Source organism: Propithecus coquereli, unplaced genomic scaffold, assembly GCF_000956105.1.
Source record: "Propithecus coquereli isolate 6110/MARCELLA unplaced genomic scaffold, Pcoq_1.0 Scaffold148, whole genome shotgun sequence".
NCBI classification, from domain to species: domain Eukaryota; kingdom Metazoa; phylum Chordata; class Mammalia; order Primates; family Indriidae; genus Propithecus; species Propithecus coquereli.
The window spans coordinates 599,888-619,231 of record NW_012139191.1 but is presented as its reverse complement, the minus strand read 5'-3'; the positions used below and the strand labels follow the sequence as shown (position 1 = coordinate 619,231).

General features: G+C 45.8%; 1 protein-coding gene across 5 annotated transcripts in view; it reads left to right on the top strand.

The window, feature by feature from the left end:
- Positions 1 to 16,344, top strand: part of HLCS (holocarboxylase synthetase (biotin-(proprionyl-CoA-carboxylase (ATP-hydrolysing)) ligase)) — a 230,497-nt gene extending 214,153 nt beyond the window's left edge. For 4 of the 5 annotated variants that reach the window (XM_012640099.1, XM_012640098.1, XM_012640101.1 and 1 more), the window contains exons 7-11: positions 2,817 to 2,884; positions 4,320 to 4,480; positions 8,562 to 8,676; positions 11,072 to 11,285; positions 13,069 to 16,344. In XM_012640099.1, the coding sequence (XP_012495553.1) occupies positions 2,817 to 2,884; positions 4,320 to 4,480; positions 8,562 to 8,676; positions 11,072 to 11,285; positions 13,069 to 13,240 (730 nt within the window). In that variant the 3' untranslated portion in view covers positions 13,241 to 16,344. Of the gene's footprint in view, positions 1 to 2,816; positions 2,885 to 4,319; positions 4,481 to 8,561; positions 8,677 to 10,836; positions 10,971 to 11,071; positions 11,286 to 13,068 lie in introns of those variants that run through there. The other variant, XM_012640102.1, reaches the window with a different exon arrangement.
- The last annotated feature ends 3,000 nt before the right edge of the window (positions 16,345 to 19,344 follow it).

Sequence of the window (19,344 nt, the reverse complement as noted above, 5' to 3'; positions counted from 1 at the left end):
CACCATTAATAATTCATCAAATCTCCCTCCCCTCCCCTTTCCACGAATTATATTATACATAGTTGGAATACAAGTATATGTAGTTTCTTGTATCCTGCATTTTTTTGTTTATTGTATTGCAAGGGTTTCTTCTATGTTGCTATTAATACATAGTCTTCATAGCTGTCATTTTTAGCAACTATACATGATTCCATTGACTTCAAGTATATATCAATAATTTACTTAACCATTCCCCTATTGAACAGTTATTTCCAAATGTTTACTTTTATGTCACCATAGTGAATGTGGACTATTTCCTTAGGTTTGGATCCCCAAAGTGGGTGGATTGAGTCTGAATTTAAAATTTGGTTTGTTCAGATTTTTCACTAATTCATAGTGGCCTGTCTTCTAGATTAGTCTTAAATTATTGAAGCTTAATCTTAATGACCATGAGACAGTCGGGGGCCCAGGGATGTATTCAGTAACCAAGTGGTCAGGAGGCTGCCTCCTCTGCAAAATGACCTTTCAGGGGTTCCTCGTGTTTCAGACTCAGAACAGAATATAAAACAGCAGTTTTCTCCGGTGCCCCTTTTGTACTGCAGCGCATGCACATGGCTGCCACTCACAAAAACCTTTTATTCCGTAGCCTTTGCCAACGAGGAAAGAAATGTACAGCGGCAGGGAGGTAATCACTATGTAACCCCCTGGTTTTTTTTTTTTCCTTTTGTAAGGACATCATCAACTAAGGATGGAAATGCATTTACAGTGTCTCTTTCCTGCTAAAGCAAACACAAGCAGCTTCATTTTCAGAAATGCAAAATTTACCAAGTTTATAAATGCTTCTTTGTTGACTGCAGCCGTGTGGTTTGGTCCCCGGAGTTATCTGAGATAGCGCAAATAAATCTGGCGGCCTCCAGTTGTCTCAAACTAAGCATTAGCTCCTTCCCCTGTTGTCTCCCTCCTTGCAGAATTTCCTCTTGGCCTTCGGCACAGACTCCCTCTTCTCATTAATATGCCCTGTTAACTGCTGCCAAACCTCTAGCAGTTTAGTGCATATGTTCCCTTAATCATTTCTCTTTGTTCTAGAAGTCTGTGTTTGGTTTCTGAACCGACCTTTTTCCTGCGCTCCCCGCTTCCACCGTCACCATCGCGGGCTACAGCGTATGACTGTCTACTGTCTACGTGTTTAAAGAACATCCTAGATTGCCTGCGATTTACAGAGCCTTTGCAATCTGCCCACAATGTGCTAAGTCATCCCCTCAACCCGCCCGATCCCCTCCTCACAGAGCCCTGGGCCTTTGGACCCCAGGTAAAGGGGTTGCTGGAACCCTCTGGAAATCAGAGGCTCCTGGAAGACAATGTTAACTCCCTGCATAGACAAAGACTCCTTCTTAGGATTTTCTGCCGGTCCAACACAAGAAAAGGACGCTTTATTCTTGGAGCCCAGGAGTGTATAGGCACACTCGATCTCAATGAGTTATTCATGGTGTCCAAGAGAAATACTTCTGGAGCTGTATTTCATGTGAGATGGAAGTAGGCCTGGCACAGGGGCGGCGAGGCCGGGAGTGCCCTGGGCCTCTTCCAGCTGCCGTGTGGGGAGACAGCTGTCCGAGCAGCTGAGCCCCTGCCCCACGCGGCCCGGGGTCTTCTTAACAAGTGGAAGGTCCTCTGGGCTCCTCCTGTCCTAACTGGGGCCTGCACACGCCAGCACGCAGAGCCCTGCGAGTCCTCAGTGCACAGGAGGACACTGTTGTTTTTCTCTGCTTTTATGTATTTTTTTTCTCTTGCCGAGTTCCAGCCATTTGCAAAGTTCCAGCCAGTCCCTCTAGCCCGGAGGGGAGGAGGATGAGCTTCTCAGAGCCCTTCTCCTCACAGCGGGCACTGTGGATCCCTGGAGATTTATTTTTGGAAACTTTAAGTTAATACAAAATACCATCTCTTCCTCATCCCTGGCCCTGCCGCTCTCCACCCTCAAAAAGAAAAGTATTGAAACTGCACGGAGACACGGGCACACCGTGAACGGTGTCTGCTCGGTACCCGGCCAGCAGCTGCGGGACCGAGGCGGGGACCCTGCCCTGATTCGGAGTCCAAACGTGTACAGCGCAGCTTGGAGGAACCCCTCAAAGTGGGGGGTTTGTGTGTTTCGTTTTTCCCTTTCCTTTTGTGGAAAGCGTGAACGCTGACTCGTTTGGGGGACATGTAGGGCACTGTTCTACCTGTCCCCCAAAGGGACGTTTGTATTCTTTTAAATGGAACCATTTTAACAGCGGAACTGAAGCCTAAAATGATGCAGGGTTCTCTCGAGTTCTCAGAGGTGTAGATTTATTTACTATAGTTAAATCATAATTAGTTCTCAGGGGATAGTGTATCTTTTAAACGGCTTTATTGCCACCATATTGGTTTTCTGAATAATCAGAAACTTCTGTTATAATTGTGTCCTAGTGTTCAAACAGAAATGCACCGTAAGTAGAAACAAATGTCAGGAATTGCTAGTTGTCACTTGAAGAAGGTACACACAGAGGGGTGGGGGAAGAGAGAACTCGAAAGGCTATTCTGATGAAATGTAGCCTGAGTCTTAAGTAAACTGAGTAACAGCTCAGGCGCAGGTACGCGTGCCCGTCCCGCATGCTCTTTTTTGGTACTAAATGGTGGTTTTTTCATCCCTTTTCATTCTCACTTCAGAGACTAGGAAGGAGGGTAGTGCCCTTCCTGGCTCTGCATTTGTACAGATCGTAGAAACCCGAAGTCGGCCTTCCTTGGCGGCATGTTTGCAGACACTGTCTCTCTGTGAGCCGTTGCTTCCGTTCTGGCTGACTGGTCTTTCCCACCGTCCGCAGGTTGATGTTTGAGATGCCGCAGGAAATGGGATTAATAGCGATCGCAGTCCGGCAGACCCAGGGCAAAGGTCAGTCATCTTTCGCTATCATTGCTGTTACTTTTCTTTTCGGAAATCTGTGGCTCTCCTGGCCAGAGAGCCCATCGAGTGTGTATGCTGACCATCAAGACGACACAACGGTTGGAAGTTGTTTCTGTTTTCATAACTGCCCGAAACGGAAGAAGAGGGAAGGAAGCGGTGATCGGAAGATTTAGCCTTAGTAGAATCAGATCATTCTCTCAAATTGTGACGTGTCTTAATCATATGACATCGGCCTGTGATGGCTTTAACATTCGGTTACCCACATCTCGTAAATTCTGGGCTCTGCAGTTTGTGAATCTAGAGACGTTTATTTTCCTGAACGTTCTGAGTGAGGTGCCTTCTGTGTCTCTACTCAGTGTCACATGGAGGGGCCTTGCACACGCCAGACCCCATCCCAGCTGGCCCTGGAATTCGCATGTAGGTAGCGGGCACTCCATCAGTGCCCGTTCACAGAGTGACCACGAAGGAGCAGGGCGCAGCTCAGAGCTCACACCGGTGGTCCCGGGGGCGAGAGCCACGTCCTCCCAGAACCCATCTGGGGTCTGGCCCTGCGTGGGTTCCCTGCCCGGTGTCTGTGCGGGAGGCTCTTGAGGAGGCCCGGCCCCTCCCCAGCCGGCGCCGGGCTGACCCAGATGTGCTTTTAACTCTCAGAGGCTCTTACGACTTTCTCAGAAGAAGCAAAGAAATAAGGAATCTACTGTTTCCCACTTCTTTCTCTTAAATGTGTCTTTTGAACATAACTCAAAAGAAAAAAAATTCATTTTCTCAAAAGCTGTGGGTCTCAATATAGAGACTAATAAAAAGACATTGTAGGAAGAATGTTGATTAACGCTGTCATTTTGATTATTTTATTTTCTTAACTTCAATGTTAAGAAAAGTAACAACACAGAGTTAATATCAGGGATCACTCTTTTTTTATCAGCTTTATTGAGATATCATAACGCACACACCATGCAGTTCCTCCATCTAGAGCACACAGCCCCGTGGTTGTTAGCGTATTTGCTGGGTTGCGCGACTGTCACAACAGTGGGGAGCTCCGCTAAACAGTGGCTCCCAGGACCTCATGGATCCGCATAAAGTCAGTCTAGTTTCCCGGTGCCTCTATTTTGCCTCCATAACCATCTGGTGAGAATTAAATTTATAGTCACGTTCAGACACTGTGAGATTGTGAATCGTCAAAGCATAAATGATGCACTCCCGGAAGCAGAACGTCGTGCTAATTATCAGAACCTTTTCCAGCAGCAGAGCTTCAGACTTTAAAAAGCTTTTCTTTTATGGAGTTAACCTCCGAATATCCAAGCATTTTACTAAGTGCTGGCTTATTTAAGTAAAACATCTTTTCAGTGTGGCCCTGGCACTGCTGTTTGTCTGTGTCTGTCTACGTGGTGAGGCAGCGGGTTTCCCAACGGGGCCTGTGTTCCAGGGCGGGGAAGGAACGCGTGGCTGAGCCCCGTGGGATGCGCGATTTCTACTCTGCTCATCTCCATCCCACTGAGATCCCAGCTGGGTCAGAGGATTCCGTTTGTCCAGCATCTGATGTCCTTGGCTGTCGTGGAAGCAGTAAGGTCCATTCCTGAGTATCAGGTACGTACACCTTCATTTCCCTCTCCGTGCCTGTTAGGCATGCAGGGTCGGCTTGGTTTTGTTTGTAGCACGTGTTTGTGTGATTGGTGGATGTAGAGCCTCAGCCTGCCCTTTGCAAAGCTGGCAGCAAAATGCTCTTGGAGTTTCAAGTGCTGTTGCTGCTCCAGGCCTGCAGAATGCATTTATGGTCCAGCATTCCACACGCTATGCCTGTTCCCGTCCAGTTTGTCAGATTTCTCAAGCATCCTAGTAAGGGCGAGGTTTTGTTTGTTTGTTGTTTGAAGCATTAGATGAGATTTGATTGTTGGACTGGACAGGAGCTATTTGTCTGCGTTTCCTGTTGAAAGGGGTTATTTTTTGGACCTAAAAATACCTTCTCATTTCCTACCTCCATGGACCGCAGTCTGTGCTCGGCAGAGTTCAACGTCCAGGTTCTTTTGGGAACATCTTCCCCCAGCTGTTAGGACAGATGTGCCTGCTTCACTATTACTTTTGGATGCTTTGTCATCCATCGTCAAAAAGACGAGAGAAGGCCGGGCACGGTGGCTCACGCCTGTAATCCTAGCACTCTGGGAGGCCGAGGCGGGCGGATTGTTTGAGCTCAGGAGTTCGAAACCAGCCTGAGCAAGAGCAAGACCCCGTCTCTACTAAAAATAGAAAGAAATTAATTGGACAACTAAAAATATATAGAAAAAATTAGCCAGGCATGGTGGCACATGCCTGTAGTCCCAGCTACTCGGGAGGCTGAGGCAGAAGGATTGCTTGAGCCCAGGAGTCTAAGGTTGCTGTGAGCTAGGCTGACGCCACAGCACTCACTCTAGCCCGGGCAATAGAGTGAGACTCTGTCTCCAAAAAAAAAAAAAAAACGACGAGAGAAAACAGCACAGTGACCGAAGCCGTTTCTTGCATATGTCCCTCCTAAATGCTCGTGGAGGAAGTTCAAACAGCTGTGAAAGGAGATGCCTCCCCTGCCTCCCTCCCACCCACAGCTCCAATGTCAAGCTAAAAATAAATGATCATGTTGATCCCTGAGGCAGAGTGTTAAGAGTATGACTCTCAAAGAAGACTCAGAGGTCCTGTTGTCATTGTTTACATGACGAAACAGTCCTCAAACCCCTCTCCGACGCGGCCGTGCGTGTACCCACCGTGTGTAGATCTTCTCCAGTCTGTGTTTCCCGTGTTACGTCCCATGAGCACCGTGGACATTGTTACCAGGCGCCCAGCATCCTTGCTTTGTCTGGTGAGTTTGGGGCTGATCAGACTATTACAAGCCTGCAGGTGCCCCGTCTGCGGCACCTGAGCTGTAGCTGGCTCAGAGAATGCAGTCGTGGATGCAGAATTCTGTCGTGAGAGAAACTATTTTTGACTCTGGCAACAGGCTAATTAGTCTTAGGAAAATAAGTAAAGTACTGAGCCTGGAGGGTTAGATGAGTCTGCTTAGGTTTTTTTCTCGGCTTTGATTTTGACCTTGCAGCCTCGCTAGCTAACTTAGGAGCATTCCTTGAGGGCCTCGCAGAGCATGGGGCGGGGGACTTGTGTTCCGTTCTCCTTAAGACGCTCCCACCAAAGTTCTCCTCCTTCGCTAGTCGGCTGCCTCAGCCTCACCTGCACGATGGTACTATGGTTTTGAATTGGATTTGTTTTTCCCATAGCACAGTTAGCTTGCATCGTACAGCCACTAGATGGTTGAAACAGGCCCCAATTGTGTGGCATTCGCTTTTCTTATGACCTTCACTAGAGCCCCAACTTGTCCCTAGCCAGATGTCACCGTCAGCACACAAATCACGTCCACCATCCATCCCTAAACCCGACACGGCATCACCCAGACACTCACCGTTCCTTCCAGAGCCCGCCTCGGGCTGCCTGTTCCCGCTCCTGCTGTTCCTTCTGTCCGTGAAGTCCTCCCGACTCCTGGAGCACCCTCCCTTCACCCACACACCCACACACCCCTTCTCCCACCCTCTTCTCTGCTTCCCGAAATGCTGTTCTTCCTTTGAGGCTCAGCTCCAATACCATTCCCTGAGTGCTCCAGCTGCTTCCAGCTCTTTCCTCCAACACAGTACAGCACTTGAAATGTCTAGACCTCCTTTATGATGCCGAGCACATGTGGCTTTGAAGCAGAGTGGCCTGTGCTTCTGTTCCATCTCCTGCAAAGTTACCAGCTCTGTAGAAACAGGATTCGTTTTACTTTGGCCGCCACGGTACTTACCATAGTGCTTTATACAAGGGAAGGTCGCAGCAGCTATTGGAATAAGTGATTGAGAAAATGAAAACTAAGTACATGGCCTTCTCCCTCATCTTAAAAGAGATGTTCTTGTTTACCTGTGTGAGAACCCAAAATTTCATAAGCTACCTCACTCACTAAGTAGATCTGAAAACATGAAGTCGAGCAAGAGCCCAGCTCAGAAACGAGCTGGTGCCCACGCCGTGGAGCGGCCTGTCCGGGCTTTGGGAGCTCTGTCTGCATCATCGTGCCACTGTGGTGGGTCCAGGGGCATGAGGGAAGGCAAGAGAGGAAGAGAGGGAATTGAGGATAGTGACAGAGGCCAGGGTCTCCAAGCTACATGTTTTCTAGATGAGTTCTCAGCCTTGGCACTGTTGATACTTGGACCCCTGACGTCTTGGTTGTAAGGGGCTGTCCTGTGGCTTAGAGGATGTGTAGCAGCATCCCCGTGACAACCAGATGCTTCCCAATATTTCCAAATGCCCCCCAGTAGAAAACCCCTGTTCTAGACAAGAAAGGAACATGGAGATGCTTATTAGTTAAGGGTCATCATGAACACCCCATATTTCATTTATGTTTTTGTTCTTCTGTTGCTCCTGTCCCTGCACCTTTCCTCTCAGCCTTGACTGCTGTGCTGGGGCAGGTGAGCTCCAAAGAGCAGAAATACACTCTAACTGGCCAGAGTACTAAAAAGCCCTGTTGGAAGGAGAGAAGGGCGTTTCGTGGAAGCAGCAGGCTACATGGCATAGGACTAGTGCCCTAGGCTTGGTGTCAGAAAGCCTGGGGTTTGGATCCCAGCTCTACCACTGCCGAGTGCTGTGACCTCAAGGAAGCCACGTAATCTCTCTAAGCTTCAGTTTCTTCTTCTGTTAAGTGGGTTTGGTGTAAGTAACGCTCAGACTAGTGCTGAGAAAGGGCCCAGTGCTGTGCTTGGCCCACAGTGCGGGAAGACCAGCCCCGTGGGACTTGGAGGCCATCAGCTACTCTCTGGCCTCTTGGGTTTTTTTGTTGAGTGTGTCTCTTCCAGCCTTTCATCCCAGACAAGCTTCTTTTACCCACATGTGGCACAGCCTGGCTGCCAGCCCCAGGTCTGAGAGACCTCGAAGTTCTGGCAGCCACTCTGTCTAACGTAGTTTGTGTCCCAACTTCAGAGTCACAGGCGGAGGTCCAGGTGGCCTAGCTCAAGGCAGAGTCCACTCTTGGTCCATTCTGCTGTGACCGGATCACAGGCAGAGACCCCAGGCCACACCCTGCAGGATGGAGAGGCAGCGGGCCCTGTGACAAGTCCGCTTCTGTTCCCCAGGTTGACTGTCCGCAGTTCTCTGGGGCTTCCCCTGATGACTCAGTAAAACAAGTTCTTCCTCTGCGTCTTCGTAGCATTCTACCTGAGACGTTTCTACCTGCCTTTTATGGCATTGCTTAATTCAAGGGCGTTTTTGTCTCTCAAGCATGAGCTCCTTAAGGGGAAGGAGCCCTGGGAGTGTTACTCTCTCCCTGCCCCCCGGCCCCGGCACATACTAGGCACCCCGTGGTGGTGGTGGTTGTTGATACTGAGACAATGAACTTAATTCCCAAGGTGGGCATCTTCAGAAAGTGCTCTGGATGGTGAGAGACAGTGATGGGGGGAGGGAGAATGCAGGGGCTGATGCTGAATATGTCCTCTAGGTCCCTCCCTCACCCTTAGCCCCGAGAGGCACTTCGCCATCGGATGGTCCCAGGGAAGTGATTTGCCGTCTGAAAAAGAGAGGCCGAGGCCCATCTTCCCTTAGCTTCTGCTCATCTTCCTTTCTGAGCAGTGACCTCAGCCCTGCCCTTGTGTGCCGTGATTGCTTAGCTAACGTGCAGATTCTCCTTTAGGACATCAACTTGCGGGTGAAGTGGCCCAACGACATTTATTACAGTGACCTCATGAAGATTGGTGGAGTTCTGGTTAACTCAACGCTTATGGGAGAAACGTTTTATATACTTATCGGTAAGTTTTCAAAATCTTTCCGCCAGCATTTTTAGATTAATGAAACAATAAAAATGGTTTATGCAGGCCTATACTGGTAGATGCGGATTATCACATGAGATTACTTTTTCTTTGAGTCTTGTAGTTACGGAGCACGCTGTGTATGCAGAGAGGTCCAGATCAGTTCAAAGTGCTTCAAGGGGTTTAGCATTTCCTATCTATGACCACGGAAAACTCCCAAATTGGCATCAAATCAAACGGGCATTTCCTTGCACCTTTTCACACTCCTATTTCTCCTAGAATTTGAAATGGTGAAAATAAACATTTCATGTACCATTCTGCAATAAGAAAAGAAAGTTAATTTTTTTTTGCGACAGGGTCTCACTCTGCTGCCCAGGCTAGAGTATAGTGGTCATCATTGCTCACTGCAACCTGAAAGTCCTGGGCTTAAGCAATCCTCCTGCCTCAGCCTCCCAAGTAGCTGGGACTATAGGTGTGCACCACCACCCCAGCTAATTTTTCTATTTCTTGTAGAGACAGGCTCTTGCTATCTTGCCCAGGCTGGTCTCGAACTCCTGGCCTCAAGCAATCGTCCTGCCTTGGCCTCCCAGAGTGTTGGAATTACAGGTGTGAGCCACCGTGCCCGACCAAGAAAGTTAAATTTCTAAGATAGTTCTCCTGGTTGTCTTGCATTCTTAACTCAGCCTTCCCAGGTCATGAAAGAAGAAGTTCCAGGCTGGTCAAGGTGGGGTAGAAAATCTCCGTTTCATCTCAGCACCACCAAACCAGGCGAGGAGATGTGTTCAGAGGCAATTTCAGAAGCTTATAGGCCCCTTTCTGCCCAGTGGAACCTCATTGAGTTGAGAAATCGGCAGTGGGCAGCAAACACGTGACCATGTGCTTGGAGTGCCAGCCAGAGGATACAAGGCTTATGTTTCCAGCTCTGCTAACAACTCGCAGTATTATTCTGGGCAGGCTGCTTCATACCCTCAAAGCTCTATTTCCTATCTTTAAATGAGAAATTGGAGTAGGTGCAGAGGTTCCTAAGTAGAGTCCACAGATAGCAAGGGGCCCATGGACGGCTGGCGGGAGCTAAACATTTTCCTATGGGGAGAATCCATTGCTTTTGTTAAATCCTTAAAGCCATGGGCGTGGGGGTCTTTGGGGAAAGATTCCGAGTTGCCAGCAGGGGTGCTCTCTGGTCCTTGGAAGGACACAGCCTAAGTTCATGGTAGTGTTGCTATTCTCCCCAGGAATTTTAATTTTCTGAACGCAGTTCTTTTTAGCACCATACAGTAATCTAACGCTTTACATTCAGTAGGTGCTTAAGGTATTGTGTATGTTGTTGAATGAAGGAACAAATGAACAACTGCAAATTCTGTCCTATTGTTGTAGTTACTTGTTTTTTCCAGATGTAATTTACATCGCTTTGTATTTAGTAGCCAGTATTTTTTTATAATAATCTGAGGCCAGTCAAATCCTTCCCTTTACACTGAAAATGGTAGAACATTTATCAGAGAATACTGTTATTACAAATGTCATCATTCTGTCTAAGGCGAATATTTGGGGAATGTTTTTCTTAGAGCACTGGAACCATGGTAGTCTTACTGCCCAGTTCTTGCCGTGTCCCATTTCTTAGAGCCCTCTCTGAGGCTGCTTAAGCGCCCTGCCGAACGCCGAGGTTGGGCTTCTCTGAAGGCGCTGACCTCCCCTGAGAGGAGGGTGGTGTTAAGTAACAGCACAGATAAGCCTATTCAGCCACTGCCTCTGGTTGCTCACTCTCGTGAAGCCTGGGTTTAGGCGCCTGTAAAAGAGCCACTGAACATGGGTTGGCTCCATGCCAACGGTGTAACTTTAGCACCAAAGACTTCCAAGGATAAATTATTAAAAGATGTGTTCTAGGATCATGCCATGACCAAGGTTTGAAATCTCTGAATCCTGAGTCTACTTCTTAAGTCCTCAATGCGATCCTCTGTTTTTAAGCATGTGCCCTGTTATTCAAGTAGGAAAAGAAATAAGAGAGTTTAGTCTATATTGGGCAGAGCACAGAGCTACAGTTCTTGGCTAGACCACTGGAGGTGTGATTTCAGAAGCAACACTAAGAATTTTGTCCAGTAATCACTTCTGTTTAATTAGATCGAATCAAACGTGGCTTTCTTTTTTCCAACTTCTTATTTGCAGTAAAGTTGAGATGGTCCCAGCTTGAACAAGAATAATAAAGGAAGGACGAAAAGGAAGATGGTGCGAAAGATATACGTCACTGTCTAAGTAGCCAGAGACAATAAATCTGAAATGAGGACAAGGAAAGCAGGAGATTGACAGTAAAAACTATAACTTTTCCAGTTGGTGGCGAGCAATGGGTGATGCCACCTATCTGGGGAGATGCTCATTTTTTCAATTGTTTGTTTTTGTCCAGGCTGTGGGTTTAATGTGACTAACAGTAACCCTACCATATGTATCAATGACCTTGTTGCCGAGTACAACAAGCAACACAAGGCAGAACTGAAGCCCTTAAGAGCCGATTATCTCATCGCTAGAGCCGTGACCACGCTGGAGAAACTGATCGACACCTTTCAGGACCAAGGGCCCAGCGGCGTTCTTCCCCTTTATTATAAATATTGGGTACACAGGTCAGTGCTGGCTCAGCTTCATTCTTTTAAAATTCCTTTATTAAGTCAGTAGTTCAGTATCTTAAAATGAGGGACAGAGCACTGGGGTCTGAGTAATTATTTTTACCTCTCTGATGGAGAAACCTGGTGGACACCACCTTGACCAAGTTAGCTTTGCCAACAATGGGCAGCATCTCGTGCCTCCTGGTGGGATGCGGTGGGAAGGACGCAGCATCACCAGAGAGCTTAGCATCAGTTTAATTGTGAGGAAACAATCAGACAACATCTAAATCGTGGAACATTCTAGATAACTGTGGTTCTCCAAGTGAGATCCCCAGGCACCACCCTATCTGGGGCCACTAAGTCAAAAAGTCTGGGACTGGGGCCCAGTACTCTGTGTCTTAACAAATGCTGCAGGAATTCTCATGCAGCTCAAGTTTGAGAACCCATGTTGTATAACAGCAAGACTGCACCCTCCAAAAATGTCAGTGTCTGCAAACAAACAAAAAGGTGATGGGAGAGTTGTTTGGGATTAAAGAAGACTAGAGAGGCATGACAACTAAATGTAATGTGTGACCCATAATTAGATTCTGGAGAAATGGCCACAGAGGATATTGATGGAACAATGGACTGTATGTTAGACCGTGTTATTATGCCAAGATTGGACTTCTTGAGGGTGATAATTATATTATGGTTTAATCATTCTTAGGAGATACATGCTGAAGTATTTAAGCATAAAGGGTCATGATGTTTGCAACTTAATTTTTAAATGATGCAGCAAAAATAAAGTGTATGTGTGTGTTTGTGCATGCAAAGAGAAAGCAAATCTGGAAAATGTCATCAATGTGAGGATAAGTGAAGGGAATATGGCATTTATTGTACTATTCTTTCAACTTTTCAGTAGCTTTGAAATTCTTCAAAATAAAAATTTGGGCCGGGCTCGGTGGCTCACGCCTGTAATCCTAACGCTCTGGGAGGCCAAGGGAGGCGGATTGTTTGAGCTCAGGAGTTCGAGACCAGCCTGAGCAAGAGCGAGACCCCGTCTCTACCAAAAATAGAAAGATATTAATTGGACAGCTAAAAATATATAGAAAAAAAAAATGAGCCGGGCATGGTGGCGCATGCCTGTAGTCCCAGCTACTTGGGAGGCTGAGGCAGTAGGCTTGCTTGAGCCCAGGAGTCTGAGGTTGCTGTGAGCTAGGCTGACGCCACGGCACTCACTCTAGCCCGGGCAACAAAGTGAAACTCTGTCTCAAAAATAAATAAATGAATAAATAAATAAAAATTTGGAGAGGAAATTCTATGCTTTGAAAACTGCTGAGAAGGATGTGACTTAATGGGTCCATTTGGAAAATATTCAAAAGAAGTAGATGAGAAAGAGTTTCACTTGTAGCTGATGCTACCCACCTTTATAGGAAAAACTTTTCTTATCAGCTCAGCCTCTTTTCCCCCAGTCTCAACCAAAAACCCCAGAGAGTCACACAGTGTTTGTTAAAAGTGTCGGGGGGTGAGGAAGTGAGGTGCGTAATCATCACAGATGATCAGAATTAGGAGGAGTGATGCCGTGGGAGAAAACTCCGACTCCCGGTTCACTTTGCACCCCCTGGTTATTTCAGTAGTTGTTAAAACAACTCACGCGGGACCAGAGAAAGTCAGAGCTCAGGCTGGGCCGCTCCTTAACCGTAAGTAGTCTCAGCCGTCTGCCCAGCACCCCCCAGTGTCTTCACAGGATGGGCAATTACTCAACTAACTGTCACAGCGATCAGTTGTGCGTCCCAGTGACCGCTCGCTGTTCTTCTCGCAGTGGTCAGCAGATCCATCTGGGAAGTGCGGAGGGCCCAGTGGTGTCCATAGTCGGCCTGGACGACTCTGGCTTCCTGCAGGTTCATCAGGAGGGTGGCGAGGTCGTGACTGTGCACCCCGATGGCAACTCCTTCGACATGCTGCGGAACCTCATCCTCCCCAAACGGCAGTAGCGCCCGGCGCCCTGACTCGGGGCCGGCACTTGCGCAGTGGGCGAGGACGCCACCGGGCCGCCTTGGGTCAGGGCCAAGTGCAGAACCACCTCTCGAGCATTCTGCCTCCGTCACGGCCGCCCGTCCTGGCCCATCTGGAAACCCAGTTTAGGGTGAAGGTGAAGTTTTTCTTCCACCAGTTCATTTGTTAACTCTTTAATTTTTTAATTATTTTTTTTTAAGGTTTGTTTTGTTGCTATAATTTTATTTGGTGTTTGAAGAGGCTCTGGGATAGAGGGTTGATGAGTGGAAGATTTAGCTTAGGTAAAGCCTTCCTGTAGGTGTGAAATCGCTCTCCCCTCTTGGATTTATGTTTACTGGGTTGGGGGTTTACGTGGAAGCAGCAGTGGGGTAATTCAAACATTTTCCCAGTAGTGGAGACCTTTACCGCTAGACTATTAAAAAACAAATCAAAAAATGCTCTTGGGCCCAGGCCGGTGGTGAGTTAGAGGTATGATGGTATCACTGTTTATAAGCATCTAGGGAGGGATTTACCTGTGAGAACGTACATTGGCACTTAGTCATTGTTTTATTTTGGGGTTAATGGAGAAAAGAGAAAGCAGACTTCCAAGAGCTACTCTCCACCTGGCGGTGGTGTGGTCCGCTAACAGTGTCTAAATGCCTGTAGAGATACATCTAGCTGGTACGGTTGCAGTGACTTGCAGAGGAAGTCAGTTAATTACTTTGACATTATATTATGAGCTCTCCTTTCCCGAGTTTAAATTTACTGCATATTGTGAAGAGATGGCATCAAGCTCAAGATCCTTAGAGCATTGATCAGGCATTGCCTGGACGCGGGGGTGGACGATTTGGCTCTGACAGCTGGGAGACGAAGGCTCACTCTCACACCACATGCAAGGGAGGATTTGGAGCTTTTAAGCCAGTTTCAGGTTTGCTTTGAAATGCGGAACATTCCTGCAAGACTGTGCAGTGCACAGAATGTAGAATACATGGCATTTTATTTGTAAGTCATAATCTTTCGTTCACTTTTTCCTTATACTGCCAAGAAAGAAAACATTACCAATACTCGCGTCTACGGCCATGCCGCCCTGAACGCGCCCGATCCCGTCTGACCTCAGAAAACATTACCGATGCTGAATACCATCAGTTCAGAAAGAGGATGTGTGTGTGTGCACACGTGCCTGCGTCATGTGTGTGCACACACATAGCATTAAGAGACGACAGTCAAAATCTGATGCACTAAAAGTCTCCATGGAAGAACAAAAGAAAGGAAGCCTTTTGATATACATTTGCTATTTCCAGATGTACCCCATGCTTTTTCCATGTAATTCCTATCTCTGTTGAACTTATGAATCATGCCCATTACTTTACAGCCTTAAAAGGACAATTTTTGTCTACTTTTCTCTTTTCCTGCCAGTCCCAACTGAAATCAGTGGAAAGAAAGTCTGATGGAGCTTTCAGCTTTGAACAAAATCCCTTCATTGTAAACTAGCACCATCTTTATCCAGGTCTTACCCAGTCAGGCTAATTCCAGCAACTTGTGGTTTTCAGTGTGAAATCTGTCTACCTTTAGCCAGGCACAGACAGCCCCATAGGAAGAAAAAAAAAATAACATGTTAAGTTAAATACACCAACTCAATATGTATTTTTTGGAAACGTAACTTTAAAAGAACTTAAAGTAATTTTTGCAAATAAGGCTTCAATTAGAATTATTTTTCTAAAAAATAAAATCATGCTCTCCTAAATGCCCACGTCTTCTTTGGAATTAGTGACAAGTTTAACTAAAAGTCCACACCACCCTAAAATTATTATACAAAATGGACTCACCCTTCAGAGGGCGTCTGCAAAATATCATCAGGGACAAAGATCTCCGGGCTAATGATGCAAGTTTCATTTCTCCAGCTTCGTAATATAAGGCAAGTCATCTCTCAGAGCTGCCATCGTTACTTTTTGAATGTCTTTGGGGGTTATTTAATGAAAAACATGCTATGTTTTGTTTTAAGCTGAAGTTCTATTCTGGACATTCTGCTTTGGGAAAAATGTTATTTAATTTCCTTTCTGTAAATTAAAACTAATGAAGTGTGGCCATGTCAAAGGATACGGAGATGTTCCGGGCGTCCTGCTTTGCCTCTGCGCTTCTAGCAGGCTGCTCTTGCTCGTGCGGGAGACAAATAGCCTTGAAGCAGATGCTGCATTTTCCATAAACCTGATTTTGCCTCACATGAACCAAAGACTCCTAAAATTCTGCTTCATACAGAACAGCTGAATATAAAGGCATTTTAGCTGTTGGTGTTAGGGAAACCCATCTACCTGCAATGCCTCACTCTATCACTCTAGGGTTTGGGCCGTTTGTGCACCCCGCAATCTGTGATCGCAAGGAGCTTTAAAGTCTTAGTGGAAACTTTGCATTTCTTTACGCGTAATCTTTAAAACGTGGCCACTAAACTCAGGATGGGTGTGTACTTTTAGAATATCGGATTACCCCCCAGTTAGAGGCTGTAGGTTGAGCATCTATAGTGTTTTGTAAAAGGTAAAGCAGCATTCTCCCTTCAGGGTTGGTAGCAGATTTTTGAGGGAGACTCTTGGGGACATGTCCCCTAAAATAGGACACAGCAATCACTGGGCTTCCTGTGTCCCAACCCCACCCCCAAACAGTGGCTTCGACATTGGGGATGCTGGCAGGGCATGGTGGAAGTAGGAAGGATTTGTGTCTGCAGTAAAATCGTCAGTGGGTTTCACCGCAGCACACTGAGGTCACCTGATGTGGGAGCCAGCGGCCCAGCTGAGGCGTGGGGTGGGGGGGTGCACAGGCCTGCGTAGGGGAGCCCTGGAAGGGCGCAGCCTCTGGAGGTCCCTCCACCTCTGACATATACAGCAAGGCTGCCCTCACCCTGGAGTCTGGGAACAAGGAGAAAAGCCGGCCTCACCTAACAGTTCAGAGCGCAAAAGGGGGGTGTCCTAGGCTCACAGCCCTGGGTCTGTTTGCTCCCAACAGGCAGAAAATGGAGAATCCTTATTCCTGGGTAATTACTATGCATATCTGAAATAAAGCGTAAGCCTTTGCATTTTTAGCTTTTCAAAGAATGTCTCTGAAAAGAATCACTTTAAACCAATGCCTATAAAAAGCAAGTCTACCAAAATAAACTTTAAGACTTTCTATACGGTTTGGGTTCATTCTTATTTTTTAACCACCAATTTCATTTTTAAAAATTAGCACGGGGCCGGTGGTGCAATGGATAACGCGTCTGACTACGGATCAGAAGATTCTAAAAATAGGCGACTACTTTTGGTTAGAGTATTTTTATTCATATTTAAACATGTTTTTACAAAATAAATAAAGTGTTTTACATAGTATGGAATATGGATGTATTTGTAAGTATTAAGAAGCCAAGTGTTTTTTGGTTTTTGATGTATTTTTGACAAACATATTATGCATCATACAAAAGAGAAATCTTATTACTCCAAAGAATGAAAGTTCACAAAACCCAAAAGTAAAAAACCCCTTTACTGAGGTGAGAAATAAATTTAATGTAACAACTTCTTGATTCTGTTCTTTTAGGATATTTCTTATTCTTTTGTGAAATCTACTTGACTTTTTGTCGTAACAGTTTTTCCCCCAAGATTTTAACCTTATATGTCATACTTCAGTTTAGGAACCGCTTGACTAATGCATTTTAGATAACCCGAATTCACTAAAATTTCAAGCTGCTGTAATTTTATGGCATTTATCGGAAAATGTCTTTATTCCATTTTATCTGTAGCAGCCCCCACCAGCCTACCTTAATTGTCTTACAGTTGCAATAAGTTAAAAGTTATGTAGACTTTATACAGGATCCATTGATCGTACTAAGCCTCTCTGGGGTGGAGAGGAGGAAGGCAGGGCTGATAGGACTTTTAAAAGGATAAAAGGGGTGGGGGTAGAGGGGGCAGAATATGCAGGCTCTTACAGATTTCCTCAGCACTGCCCTTCACACCCAGTGCACGTCTCTACAAAGGTATGAATGGAATGGCTTTTCTAGAAAAGGGCTTCCAAGAACATAAAGGAATTCCTTTCCCTGGGAGGCCCCATGGAGGGCCAGTCTTGAATTGGGCTTATTTCTCAAATCCATTTGATCTGGCATTTTTGTCAACATGGTACATGTTAGGGCCCACTACAACTTTTTTTCTTCTTTTTTGTGAAAGAGAGGCATATTTATTAAAATTCTTCCTTTTCCCCTGACAGAGCCTCACAGAAGTCAAGAAACGATATCCCCAGCTTAAATGTACAGCCTCTTAAAGATGGAGGCAACAATATTAGGTTGCCATAGTAACTGCTCTGTTAACCCTGCATTGAAGCCGGCTTATGTAAGAATCTTCCTTCATGTTCTAGGCTATGAAAACTGTGATGTTTGTTTAGACAAGGAAGTTTTCTCTAGTACACATTTTATTTTTCAAGTACATATACCCTCTTTGTTAAGCCTATTTACATTATCATTTGTAAATCTATAATGGGGTCTTTTTTCTCAACAGTGGCCTTTTTTATTAAACTGCTCTGATTGCGTTCATGATTTGTATTTACTAAGTACAGCCCCCAAAGTTAATAACAAGGTAGACACAAAAGCATTTTGTGGTACTTTATTGAAAAATGTTGGTGATCTCTCCTACTAATCACACCTATACCTTCCAAGAATCATGGTTTAATTACGAGACTCATGAACATAAAAAATAATACCCTAGGCTTATTTTGTGTGTACACACACTCACAAAGAGCTGTGGATGAGGTATAGCTAAGTGCGGTATGGAGGGGTGTGCGTCCCTTCTTACGATCCAGTCCCTTTGTTGCATGACACTTCCTAAATTTGCAAATTTTAAATCGTACCATAAGGCCAACCAACACCCCATAGGGAATGAGTCGGGGTCAGCAAAAGATCAGTTCACATTTTGAGAACAGTTGGTGTAGGTGCGCTTTGATTTTAGAATGATGAGTTGAAAACATTTGTGAAAACTTCTTTCCACTCAGAAAGGTTGGAAAAGGTTTCCTAAAATAAACCGTTTTTGAAAAAGCAGCAAAATAATGTAGTGTTTATAGTGTGGAGCAAGTTGAAAGATGGTTCAATGCACCCATCCAGTTCAGAGCTATGATAAGATTTTTAAATGGTGAGCTCTTTCAGCAAAAAACATAAAACAAAAATGAATGGAAGTTTATTTTTAAAACACTGCTGGTGCTTTATGAAAGGATTTTGTTTACCTGTTACATGACATGTTCATATGAAGTTTCCTTGCTATGTAGAAAATGCTTAAATGTATACATCATTTTCATTACATCCCCTTAGCACGTTTTTCGTACACAAGGTGCAGTCCATTGACAGTTTGCCATATTGCACATGCAGCTTAACTAACTTTATTAGCACTACTTGTAGCAAACACAAGCCTAGTGAATTACAGATCCGTGTGGGCCAGAGGGATTTTGCCATGTAATTAAGCTCGACAGGGTCATTCTCATAAAATCTCTGGCTATATATACTTTTTTGCATTTAATGCCTATTCAATATACTCTGAAGGTGCTATTCTTGGTGTTATCAAGAGTTCATAGGGGTTAGGGGGAAGTAAGAGCTTGTTAACGTACTTGTGAAGCACACCCACGTTCACAGACACACACGATGAAATCGCATGTTCGCCCCCTTCCTTAGTCTTGGCTTGTGTTGATTTTTGTATTGAAGAAAGGGTTAAATTAAAAAAAAATTGAGACTCATGAATGACTTTTAAAGACAGTGGCGTTGTTGTCTATTCATGGGACTTACAATAATCACATTCTGCCTTTACCCAAGAATCTAAAAGGGCTGGGGATACAGGCTTCCTCCTCCCGGGCCTGCCGTCTTCCCGGGGCCGTATCCGGGTGGGCTTCCCTCCGCAGAGGACAGGATATTTGCGGAGTTGAAACTCCTTAAACCCCCCAGTGAGACTTATCGAGAATGGGGACAAGGTAAGATGCGTTCAGCCTGATTTCAATGTGAGGAAACCAAGTCCCCCCAACGACGGGGTAGTCTGAGGTCACACGTGGGACGTCGGGGACGCTCGGCACTGGTTTTCAGAAAACCCAGCTCTTGGGAGAACACGGGCCGGGC